The 13,553-nt window shown below is 40.1% G+C and overlaps 1 protein-coding gene across 3 annotated transcripts in view; it reads left to right on the top strand.

Annotated features, from left to right (window-relative positions):
- Positions 1-13,553, top strand: part of WDTC1 (WD and tetratricopeptide repeats 1) — a 63,718-nt gene that overhangs the window by 3,734 nt on the left and 46,431 nt on the right. For all 3 annotated transcript variants that reach the window (XM_042952925.1, XM_042952924.1, XM_042952926.1), the window contains exon 2: positions 13,037-13,184. In XM_042952925.1, the coding sequence (XP_042808859.1) occupies positions 13,137-13,184 (48 nt within the window). In that variant the 5' untranslated portion in view covers positions 13,037-13,136. The remainder of the gene's footprint in view (positions 1-13,036; positions 13,185-13,553) is intronic.

Raw genomic sequence — 13,553 nt, forward strand, 5'->3', positions numbered from 1 at the left:
GGATGCCAAGAATAATAACCCTTAATCCTCCCTGTAGCCATCTGGGGAGGTATTAACCCCATTTCCTTGGGGAGTGGGGCAGAGCAGGATCCGACCTTACCCAGGTAGCTGTCTAGGGGCTCTCCGGAGGCAGTGTTAGGATCAGGATGGTGGCAAAATTTTATCCTTGTTCGTAACCCCAAGATTCTATTTTCAGAAAGCTCTAAACTGTGCTTATCCATGAACCTTTAGGGAGCCTTTCTCAGAATGGGAATCAGGCATTTCTGGTCTTGGAACTTCACCAGTTGAGACCTGAGTGTTTGGGTGCCAGTGGCTTACCTGGTTCCTTCTTGAGTCAGACATCTGGATGTAACACAGCTGCAATTGAATTGGAAAGGAAGCATTTCCACATTGATTGGCTTACTTTTCCTTAACCTTTCTGCTAGGAGGAAAGTTAGAGGGTAAAACTTCAAAGGCTTCCCTATGAGGCATACTTTGAATCAGGCAGAGTTTGGAAAGATGCAAGTTAAGGGCAAAATCCAAGACTGCAGATGCTCATAAATACAGTGAGAGAAGACAGCATTATCCAAATATGCTCTCTTTTCTCTTTCTGTTCCCTTCCACTATCTTAAGGTAATGGTGGCCCTAGGAGAAGGCAGATAAATTAGCTATAATCACTGCAAAGCAAAGTTCTGAAAACATCAAGAAAGATTTTTCACAAAGCTTGAATGGCAGTACAGAGCCCATTCATGCAGAGAAGCCATTGAGGTGAGTTTTCATCCAGAGTTTCCTACAAAGTGAAGCATTTATTTTTTTTTTTAAGTTTATTTATTTTGAGAGAGAGAGAGGGAGAGCAGGGAAAGGGCAGAGAGAAAGGGAGAGAGAGAGAATCCCAAGCAGACTCTGTACTGTCCGCATAGAACCCAATGTGGGGCTCAAACGCACAAACCATGAAATCATGACCTGAACCAAAACCAAGAGTCGGACGCTTAACCGACTGAGTCACCTAGGCACCCAAAGTGAAGCATTTCTTAGGATGGACTTCACAGAGAAGGCTTTAGTCAACTCCGTATAGAATCATTTGAGCCAGGATCCTCGAAGATGGCAAAGACATTTTGCTGATGGGCCTGTTCCACCAACCAAACCTTTCCCAGATGCTGTCCTTGCGCCAACTTAGTCCATGACCTTGAAATATACTTTTGAAATTTGTGTCTGAGACCGTCAGAGTCTAGGTGATTTTGCTTCCTTAGTTAAACCCTAAATGCTAAGTTAAATGCTTAGTTAAAACCTAAATGCTAAGAGATGGTGTCTTTTAGGTAAGACTGCTTACACATGATCTAATTAAAGACAATAACTATTTTTCAGTGGCCAGTGACCTGGTCTTAGGGTCGAACTATTTAGTTTGACTCTCCATTTAATAACTAACTTTAGGGAAATTAACTTCTCTGTGCCTTAGATCCTTCATCTGTAAAGTGAGGATAATAATAGTACCTACCTTCATAGGTTTATGAGGAATCTGTTGGATAACACTTATGAAATGATTTGAATGTTCACTAAATATTTTTTACCAGGTGGGGCACCTGGGTGACTCAGTCGGTTGGGTATCCAGCTTCAGCTCGGGTCATGATCTTGTGATTCATGGGTTCAAGCCCCATGTCAGTCTCTGTGCTGACTGCTCAGAGCCTGAAGCCTGCTTCATATTCTGTGTCTCCCTCTCTCTCTGCCCCTCCCCTGCTCATGCTCTGTTTGTCTGTCTCTCTCTCTCAAAAATGAATAAACATTAAAAAAAATTTTTTTTTTAATTTTTACCAGGCTTGATATCAGGCATTTTATGTGTGTGGCTCTTCACTCTGTGAAGATAGGCATTATCATCCTGTTTTGCAGATTAGAAAGCTGAGATTTAGAAATGTTGTCACACAGAAGATAGTTGGCAGAACTGGGATTTGAACTTTAGGTCTGCCAGACTCCAGTACCCAACTCTTTACTTTATTATGCCACCTCCAGTGACCTTTTTGCTTTGAAAGTGCATGTTTTTCTCTTCTGTAGGATTGCTCCAGTAGGTAAACCACTGCAAATAGAGTGAAAGGAAACTTGCATACATCCTTTGCATAATTCATAATGTTGGAAGGGGGCGGGGGCCAGTGGTCTCTCTAGCTGGGGACATCTCTCTACAGTGGGAGGCACTGTCCAGAGGAAAAAGAATACAGATGACTTGGGTTCCATCTCCACTCTACTGCTACCTGGCAGTGTGTCCTTAGGATCACAGGATAGTGGAAGGGATTTTGTAGCTCATCTTAGAGTCTGCCTCTCACTTTGCAGATGGGGAAATAGGCTGAGAGAGTGAAGCGCCTCACTCAGGGTGTTTAAGACACTTAGAGGCAGAGCCTGGCCTGGAGCACGAGACCCTAGATTCCGGTCCAGTGTTTCTTCCTCAGTAGCATTGTGCTTCAGTTCTCCCTTGTTAAACGGGGGTGAAAATAGCTTTCTAGCTTCCTCACTGGATTGTTACGAAGTTCAAGTTAAAAGCATGAGCAAAAGTACTCTGATAGTTACAAAGTGCTGTACATATGCAAGACAGTCCACGCTGTCATTCATTCAGCAAGTACTCATTGGCACCTGCTAAGCCCACATCACTCCTTGGAGACCTAGGAGGTTCAGTAGATGAATCAGATGAAGAGCTGACCTTCAGGATGCTTTTAGTCTTTTAAAGAAGAGAAGCCACAAAATAATTATAGTTCAAGGCAGGAGACAGACGAAGGAAACGGTGAGAGCTAAATTTTTGTAAGTTCTGATTTTGAGGCAGAGAAAAGAAGAAAAGGGTTTGAGGACTTTTCTTCTTATAGTTGAGATATAATTCTTGTATCATAAAGTCTACCCTTTTAATTCTGCACTTTTTAATATATCCACAAAGTTGTGCACCCATCACCACTATCTAACTCCAGAACATTTTCATCATGCCCCAAAGAAACCCATACCCTTTAGCTGTCACCACCACCCCAGTCACTCCCATCTTCCTCAGTTCCAAGAAACCACTAATCTTTCTTTCTCTGTAGATTTTGCTGTTCTTGATGTTTCATGTAAATGGATTCATACAATATGTGGCCTTTTGTAACTGACTTCTTTCAAGTAACATTATGTTTTCAAGTTTCATCCATGTTGTCACATGAATCAGTGGTTCATTCCTTTTTATGGCTGATTGATACTCCATTATATGGATATATCACATTTTGTCCATTTATGGACATTTATCCATTGATAGACATTTGCGTTGTTTCTACCTTGGGGCTGAGAACATTCATGTACAAGTTTTTGTGTAGACATTTGTTTTTATTTCTCTTGGGTTATACCTAGGAGTGGAATTTCTAGGTCATATGGTAACTCTATGTTTAATTTTTTGAGAGGAGACTTTTCTTTTTTTTTTTTTTTTACATTTTTTATTTTTGAGACAGAGAGAGACAGAGCATGAACGGGGGAGGGGCAGACAGAGAGGGAGACACAGAATCGGAAGCAGGCTCCAGGCTCTGAGCTGATGCCTGACGTGGGGCTCGAACTCACCGTCTGTGAGATCATGACCTGAGCTGAAGTCGGACGCTCAACCGACCGAGCCACCCAGGCGCCCCGAGAGGAGACTTTTCTTAAACAATTTTTCTTATTGCAAATAATACTGTCACTCACGGTTAATAAGTATTTCCAGTGTGCCAGTTATCACATATAATCCTCACAACAACCCTGAGGTAGGTGCTATTATTATCTTTGTGTAACAAATGAAAAGTAGCCAGTGTTTCTTGAGCACTTACCATATGCCAGGTATTGTGCTAAGTGTTTTGCAATGCATTGTCTTATTAATGTTCCCAGTGACCCTATGATGTAGATATTACTTCATATACCTACATGACAGGTAAAAAACAAACAAACAGACCAACAAAACCCGGGAGCTTAAAGGTAAATAATTTTACCCAAGATCACACAACCTAGTATATAGTAGAGCCAGATTTAGACTCAGGTTTCTTTCAGTCCAAAGCTGGTTCCTAATGGCTGTTTCTATATTAACTATAAGAACAATAAATGTTCACAATAGAATACTTGGAAAATACAGAGAAACAGAAAGAAAAAATGTATATATTTTTTTCATAAGTTCTGATTTTGAGGCAGGAAAAAAATGCATGTAACACACACACACACACACACACACACACACACACACGTGTGTGTGTGTGTGTGTGTATTACCTGTTGTCTTACCAGGGAGAAGACCACTGGCATATTTTTAATGCCTGGCCTTCTTTTTTTTTTTTAATTTTTAAAAATGTTTTTATTTATTTTTGAGACAGACAGAGCATGAGCAGGGGAAGGGCAGAGAGAGAGGGAGACACAGAATCCAAAGCAGGTTCCAGGCTTTGAGCTGTCAGTACAGAGCCCGATGTGGGGCTCGAACTTGTGAACCATGAGATCATGACCTGAGCCGAAGTTGGATGCACAACTGACTGAGCCACCCAGGCACCCCAAACACATATCCTTCTTGTTATAGCATTGTAGATATGTACACTTCTGGTTTGTCTTTTTTTTCCCTTCAAGGCTAAGATGGTCACATATATGTCTTGAACGTGATTTTTTAACTATATATGATTAACAGTTTTCTGTTTCATTAATCAGTCTTCCATGTTTTGAATGACTCTTAATAGGAAAGAAAGATTTTTAAAAGGACTTGATAAGAGAGGATTCCAAATATATATGAAGTAAACAGAATAGAACAGAATAATGAACCCCCATTTATCTGTCATCCTATTTCAATAACTGTCAACATTCTGCCATTCTTATTTTATCTATACCTCCTTTGCTTTCCACTTCCATTCTATTTTTTTAAGTGTTTATTATTGACAGAGAGAGAGAGGGAATGAACGGGGAAGGGGCAGAGAGAGGGTGGGGACAGAAGATCCAAAGTGGTCTTTGTGCTGACAGCAGAGAGCCCCATGCGGGGCTAGAACTCACAAACCCTGAGATCATGATCTGAGCCAAAGTGGGACACTTAACCGACTGAGCCACCCAGGCGCCCCTCCTCCATTCTATTTTTTAAGTAAAATTTACCAACATTAAAATTCACTAATCTTGATTGTACAGTTTTGACAAATGGATATACTCATGTCACCCATACCCCCAGTACCTATATAGCCATATTCCCCTCATATATAGAACTTTTCTGTCACTTAGAAAGTTCTCAGGGCTCCTTTTCTCATTAATCTGTATGCACTCAGGCAACACTTTTTTTTTTTAACTGTATTTTTGCCTATTCTAGAACTTCATATATAGTTGACTCTTGAACAGTGTGGGGGTTAGGGGCACCCACTCTGCCCAACCCCCTCCAGGCAGTCAAAAATTGGCATATAACTTTTGACTCCTGAAAAACTTAACTACTAATAGCCTACTGTTGATCAGAAGCCTTACTGATAACAAATAATTAACCCATATTTTGTATGTTATATGTATTATATCTGTATTCTTAAAGTAAGCTAGAGAAAATAAAGTTTTATTAAGAAAATCATAAGAGAAAATATATTTACAGTACTATACTGTATTTATCGAAAAGAATCCACATATAAATGAACCCACACGGTTCAAACTTGTGTTGTTCAAGAGTCAACTGTAAATGGAATCATACAGTATATACTTTTTTTTTTAAATGTTTACTTATTTTTGAAAGGGAGGCGGTACTGAGGGACAGAGAGAGAGGAAGACATAGAATCTGAAGCACGCTCCAGGCTCTGAGCCATCAGCACAGAGCCCAACATGGGGCTCAAATCCAGGAACCGCGAGATCATGACCTGAGCCAAAGTCAAACGTTTAACCGACTGAGCTACCCAGGCCCCCCAGTATGTACTTTCTTAAGTCTGGCTTCTTTTGCTCAGAATCTGTGAGATTTATCCATATTGTTGCTGGTATCAATAGTTCCTTTTTAAAAATACAATAACTTCATTGGGATATAATTCACATACCATACAATTCACTCATTTAAAGTGTATAATTCAGTGGTTTTTAGTATTCTCACAGATATGTGCAACAATCACCAGTCAAATTTAGAACATATTCATCACCTCAAAAAGAAACATCAAACCACAATGAAGTACTGCTTCATACCCGTGAGGATGGCTATAAATACATTTTTTTAAAAAGCAAGTATTGGTAAGGATGTGGAGAAATTGGAACCTTTTACATTGCTGGTGAAATTGTAAAATGGTGCAGCTGCTATGGAGAACAGTTTGGCAATTCCTCAAAAAGTTAAATATAGAATTACCATATGACTCAGCAATTCCACGCCAAGGTATATACGCAAAAGAATTGAAAACAGGTAGTCAAACAGATGCTTGTACGTGGACATTCGTAGCAGCACTATTCATAACAACCAACAGATAGATGAATGAATGGATAAATACGATGTGATATAGCAGTGCAATGGAATAGTATTCAGCCATAAAAAGGAATGAAGTACCGATGCATGCTACAACATGGATAGACCTCAAAATAGTATGCTAAGTGAAAGAGGCCAGTCGCAAAGGTCACATATTGTAGGATTTCATTTATATGAAAAATCTAGAATAGGTAAATTGACAGGTGCAGAAAGTAAATTGGTGGTTGCCAGATACTAGAGGGAGGAAGGAAGAGGGACTGACTACTTAATAGGTATGGGATTTTCTTTCGGTGTGATGGAAGTGTTTTGGAACTACCTAGAGGTGATGGTTGTATAACATGGTGAGTGTACTAAATACCACTGGATTATACACTTTAAAGTCCTCTCTAGCCCCAGGAAACCATAAATCTACTTTCTATTTCTATAGATTGGCCTATTCTGGCCTTTGCATATAAATGGAATTATAGATATCCCTCGATTCTTGAAAGTTCATGTTATGCCACTTCACTTTTACGAAAGATCTACATCAGTACCTCTTACACTAACCGAAGAGAATCCAAAGGGGATTTTTGCTTTTATGAAAAGGGTGAAAATCAAATATAGTGCTCAGCATTTGTTTTGCGGTGAGCCTATTATAGTGGCAGTGCGCACCCTGGCGAGAGTGGCGAGAGTGGCTCCTCCCAGCTTCCACCCTGGGAACTACACTCAGCATCCAACCACCACAGCTTTGAACTGTGTCTGTGAGCATCTGTGCTTTATAAAATAAAGTGTGCTTTATTTATTTATTTTGCTCATCCTTTAGCAAGATGGTAGCGGAAAAGCCTAAGAGAAGTTATTTTTGGGGTCTGGAAATGCCAAAAAATTTTTTCCATTTAATAAACTGATGGTAATTGCTTCTTCGCTTTATGCCCTTGCAGCTTAGGATGGGTTTCATAGGAACACTTTGCTTTTGGATAGCAGGAGAAACCTATATACGACATGTGGCTTTCTTTCACTTAGCATAATGTCTTCAGGGTTCATCCATGTTGTAACACGAATCAGCACTTCATTGCTTCTTATGGCCAAATAACATTGCATTGTATAGACACAATAAACACCACATTTTGTTTGTCCATTCATCAGTTGATGGGCATTTGGGTTTCTACCTTTTAGCTGTTATGAATAATCCTGCCCTAACCATTCTTGTACAGACTGTTGAATGGAGTTTCTTTGTTTTTAGCAAAGTCACCATTTGCCTCCTGATCTTGCAATTCAAAGCTAGCAGAGGTGAGAAAGATCCCATTCTCTGTGCCCCACCATCCTACAATGGAATCCCCAATGTCAGCTTTGTCTCTCTGGTAGGGAAGGAAGTAAGAGAGAAATGTTGTAACCATGCCACTGAGCATAGATCAGGAGCTATCAAGTCTTACTAGAATTCAGATTTGGCTAATAACATCTGTTGAGCACCTGCTGTAATCCAGGTCCTATTTTGTACCTTCATATATATTTCATCATTTATTCCTCACAACAACTAATTGAAGTAAATGAGTATCCCCGTTTTACAAATGAGGAAATTGAAACTCAGAAAGGTTGAATAACTGCCTAAGTAGGTACTAATGGGTACAGTGAGGGGGCTGGACTGCAGGCCCAAGTGCCTAAGTATTTTAAGTCCACTTCCCTTTCTGCTACATTAACTCAAACAAGGACTGTGACACACCTGAAATGGGTGTTTCCTCATGTTTATTTGGATGTTACTGTTCAATCTTTGGTTCCAGACGAGTAACATTTGCCAGGCGTACTTTGTTCTAAGGCCTGTTAACCTCAGGCTATTATATTACTGGTACCCTTTGCATTATGGAGTAGATTAATTCCTCCGAATTGAGCTGTTAATTGAATTTTCTTATTAGCTTCCTTTGTAATAGCAGAGATGCCCGTGGAAAAAAGTTTCCCAGTAGCCCGAGTTAAAGGTCTGTGGAAGGGATAGGGTTAAGTGGCGACATGGTAGACATTCTAGGCTCTAGGAATGGAATACCTTTTGGGCAGTGTATCGATATACATGGCAGTTCATGTTTTCTTTATAACATTATGTCATATATTTTCCTCGGTGTCATAGGCATTTTATATTTTTCACATTCCCAACTCCCAGAAACTGGCTTCCTTCTTCCTCCTTATCATCGAGTATCAACTAGAGCTGGCCTGTAATGACAGAAGATGCCATGTTCAACCCTTTGTACTTTAGCTAGAGAGATTTTTTATTGAACTTTCATGTTCTGCAAAATTAGCCCTCAATATTACTAGAGCTTTAAGTGCAAACATAAGGGTATACTCAGTTCACTGTGCTACCTTTAGAATGAAGAATACACATTTAAAGTTGCTTGGGTCTGTTACAGTTCTAGTTTTTTGTTAGCGATTTCCAAGTCACCTTTCTTACTCTACTGCCCTATGTTTAGTTTGTTTCCCCCCACTGTCATTTTGTTCTTTCTTCTAAGGTGTGTGAATAAATGAGTATAAATAAGATTTAATTTATTATTCCTTGTTGCTCCTTCTGAATTTACTGTCTTGGCTGTTCATTTTGGTCATTCAGTTAAATTAGCCTTTTTCAGTCCCTCTGAGGAGCCCTAGTTACAATAGTCTTGGTACCATTGGTATTCAATTCATGACAACTATATTGTGTGCTCTTGAAGAGAAGGGTCTGTGTTTGGCTTGTTCTTTGCTGGATTTTCAAAGTCTAGTGCAGTGCCTAGCATACTAGGCATTGAAAATTTTATCTTATGGATTCTTGAAGTCACTTATTTCAGTCTTTTTGCATCTCGGCAGAACTGAACATACAATTTGCATACTGCACCAGAGAGAAATCCCCTTGATGTAGTCTTTTCTGGTGTTTAATCATAAATATATAACTTCCTTTCTTCAATTCCAAATGTCTCCATCATGTCATTCTATATCCGTGAGTTCTTTTTGCTCCATAGAATTGACTATTCCAGGATACTCCTTAAAATAATGCTTTTAAAATTTGACCATAATTAAATCTCCTCATATTCAAATAACTATTCATTTATTGATCTAATTATTTATATTTGAGAAATTTTTGAAGTCTGAAACTAATTATACTTCTTGCAGATTTAGGGGTATTTCCCTCCTGATGTGAACCTTTAGAATAATCTCTACTCAGAAATGTTTTTTCAGTTACACATGCCTGCCTTAAAAAGTTTGTGGAAGATGCTGAATCCCTGTTTCCTGGGAGGGGGTGGTGAAGGTGGGCTGTGCTCCAGAATGAGCTATCGGCCAGTGTGCTGTCATTTCTTCTCAGGATGGGAACAGAAATGTTTACCACAATGCTAACTGAGCAGCAGTTATATTAAATTTGACATTTTGGTTTTTTAACCTCTACCTATTAGTCTGATACTGTTTTTTTTTTTTTAAATATTTATTTTTGATAGAGAGAGACAGAGCATGAGTGGGGGAGGGGCGGAGAAAGAGGGAGACAGAGAATCAGAAGCAGGCTCCAGACTCCGAGCTGTCAGCACAGAGCTCAACGCAGGGCCCGAACTCACAGACCAAGAGATCATGACCCGAGCCAAAGTCGGACGTTCAACTGACTGAGCCACCCAGGCGCCCCCTAGTCTGATACTGTTTTGAATCCCACTCTCTGTTTTACCATTTACCTGAATTGTAGTATGGGTTTTTTTTGTCTGCTTTCTCTGCTTTTTCCCTCTTTTATTCCTTTTCGTTTTTTCAAGCACACACCAATCTTAGCTTAAGTCCCTTGCCTTTGATTCTCTGCTTTTTAGGTGCTATGTCTTTCATCCTAGTCAGTATTCCTCCACGTCTAGCACAGTGCCTGGTATTTGGTAAAAACCCAGTTAACGTTTTTAAGAAAATTAAAGAGTGAGTAGTAACAGATTAGTTGACCCTTATGGGTGGTCATAGTGATATTACTCTGGGAAATTATGTACCATAGTAATTTATTCATACATACAAAATGGTTAAGAGTGTGCATACAGCTCTCCCTGCTCCACCTCCATTTATTACCTGTGTGACATTTATTATCTATTCCCTCCTGCTAGAATGTTAGTACTGTGAGAGTAAGGAACTTGCCTGTTTTGTTCACTGCTGTATCCCCTGGGTCTGCAATAGTACCTGACGTAGAGGAGATCCTTCTTGCACTCATTTGTTGAACGAATAACTATATAAAGCTCTTAGCACAATTCCTAGTACATAATAAGTGTATATTTGGCAATTTACTATTTCTTAGCAGATAAAAGTACTTACATTCTTTTAAAAATAAAATTAAAGAAAAAACTTTATACCTACATTATTTCATTTGACCTTTCTAGTAGTCTTCCAAGAATAATGCTGTTGGGGGTGAAGAATGAGCCATTTTCTGGTGAGGCATCTGTGGCCCCTTCAGTGTTTATTCCACTTCTTCCTGTGCCTATGAGACACAGGAATGAGAACCTACTTGGGGAGATTGAGAGTTTACCAAGGCCACATAGCTGGTCCTACTTAATACCAGGTATACTCCATGACTTTGGTGTTCTTTCCATTATGATAAGTCTCACTCTATATTCTTGGTGATTGTGGGGGAAATTACTGTTGTTTTGGGGGGGGGGGGGCAGGGAGGCTTGACCAGTATATCACAAACCAGAGCCATAAACATAATTGCAGGCCAGTGTTTAGTTTATGCCAGTTTGTCCAAATTCACATTTTTAATTTGATGGCCAGAGGCCCCTGGAAAAGTCCTCATGAAACCATAGTTGTTTACAGTTGGCATCCCTACCTGTTCTTCATGTTCACAGGTTTTGTGATCGTAAACAGTGCCAGTGGCTTCCGTATCTCCCTGGTAATGCTCACAAAGATGCAATGCTGGATGGTTTCCACATTGTGAGGGAAGGCTCTTGCCCTTTTAAGAGCTTATGATCCCCAAATCAATCATGGAGGCATAAGCCCCAAAGTACTCAGGCTGAGTGAGAACATCTAATTAGATAGCAAGATTTTTATTGTCCTACTCTGTGCCTAGCACTAAAGAAAAAAATCTGTGATAACATAGTGTTTATATAGAGAGTTTCTTTTTGTGATTAAATGCCAAAGGAAAAGAAGGAGTCTGCTCACAGAACAGGTGGAGAGAGTGTGATTTCAGGAGGGTGTGCTAGGAGTCTGTAGGAGGGCAACTGATGGAAAAGCAGGGCCAGGAGATCCAGAAGTGGTCTTGGGAATCCTGCTGGCTTGGGAGAGGTGGCAGGGAGGTCTGGTGGGCCCTGAGAGCCATCATCACAGCACAAAGGGCCAAATGGGGAAGAAAGACTAGACCTCCTGCATGCCTTCAGAGGTGGAACCAGGACCAAAGGTTGGAAATAACAGGAGGTAGAACTTTCTTTTAAAAGCTTTGGAGTTTTTTCTGCATTTATTTTCTTTATCAAGCATTTTTTTTTTCTGATTGCAATATTAATGTGCTTTTGTAGAAAAAAAAATTGAAAACCTCAAAGAGCAGAAGGTAAAAAATCAGTCACACTACTGTTTAAAGATGGCTATTATTATTTTTTATGTTTCCTTTTTTAAAAAAAACATTTGTAACATTTATTTATTTTTGAGAGACAGAGCACAAGCGGGGGAGGGGCAGAGAGAGAGGGAGACACAGAATCCGAAGCAGGCTCCAGCTCTGAGCTGTCAGCACGGAGCCCAACGCGGGGCTCAAACCCGTGAGCCGCAAGACCATGACCTGAGCCAAAGGCAGACACTTAATGGACTGAGCCACTCAGGTGCCCCTTGTAATTCCTTTTTAAACACAGCTTTGATAATAGTATTTATTGAAAAAGCATCATGTTATCTTGGAAACATTTGGTATAATGTAAGCATTTTTCCTTCATAAGTAACATTTCTAATGCTGCTTAATATCATATGGCTATACATTGTTTAGCCATTCCTCTATCATTGAAAAATTTGGTACTTTCAGTTTTTTTGTTTTTACAAAATCTGTGATGAATATGCTTGGGTATAGACTTTTGTATTTCTTATATTTTGTAATTTCTTATGTAAGTTATCAGAAATGAGATTAGTAGGTCTTTCTAATCATCAGAGTTTATAACAAAGGAATAAGTTGCTTCAGGAGATGAGACTGAAAGCCTACCTATCAGGATATTGAAGAGGAATATCTTTATTAGATTGGATTGTGGACATGATCACCTTTACATTCCCGGTCCACTCTTTGATTCTATCAATTTGTTAAAGGGTTGAGTGCTCTGTCTGTGATACTGATTTGGTTTTGGAGAGAGCCAAGCTGAGCAGCAAGGATTCAAAATATAATTAAAAGACTGGTTGCCACGTTGCATATTGAGCAAGTGGAAGTTGACATCTTTCTTGCTTGCCTTGTTCTTACTTTTAGGATCTTCCTTCATACTCCTATCCAACCCCCCACTTTCTGGTGAAGCATGTATGACTCTTTCAATGTTTGTTCCAATACTTCCTGTAGCTCTGAGTCATTGTCTCCCCCCTCCCACCCTCTTTACCTTCCAAAAGTTCTTCAACACTATGGAGCAGAGCCAGCCCACCATGTCATAAATCACAGGCAATAGCCAGTTCACTGGGTAGGCTGGTGGGATGTTTTAGGGGTGGAACCAGGACTCTGAAGCCACCTTATTCCATCCCCCAAGGTTTGATGATTTTTCTTTCCCCCCAGGTAATTAAATGTGTGTCTTGTGGACCTGGGCTTGGCTGGAATGCTCAAGGGTCCTGAAGATCCTTCTATAGCTTCCTGCTGTTGAATTCATTAAGAGAAGATGGCAAAAGTCAACATAACTAGAGACCTCATCCGTAGGCAGATCAAGGTAAGCAGCTCAGCCCTTTGAACCAGAGCATGAAGTCCTTTCTTCCTAACAGATTCATTTTACAGCTGAAGAAACTGAGGTCTGGAGTTGGTGACTTGCCTGAAGTCACATAGCTAATTAGTGGCAGACCTAGGACTAAAATCAAGGTCTCTTGACTCCCATCTTCTTTGCCCAAGAATATGGAATTCATGGAAACTCCTCTAGCCCAGTGCTTTGTACTTGGGCTGCTGAAATTAATGGAGGTCAGTGGGGAGGGGAGCTATCAGTGTACTGTGCATGTGTGTTGTGCATGTGTGTACACAACTGTGTGTACATATGTAGGTGTGGGGGGGGGGGTGTGGGTGTAGCAGAAGAAAATATGACATCTTC

Source organism: Panthera leo, chromosome C1 (assembly GCF_018350215.1).
Source record: "Panthera leo isolate Ple1 chromosome C1, P.leo_Ple1_pat1.1, whole genome shotgun sequence".
In the NCBI taxonomy this organism is placed as follows: domain Eukaryota; kingdom Metazoa; phylum Chordata; class Mammalia; order Carnivora; family Felidae; genus Panthera; species Panthera leo.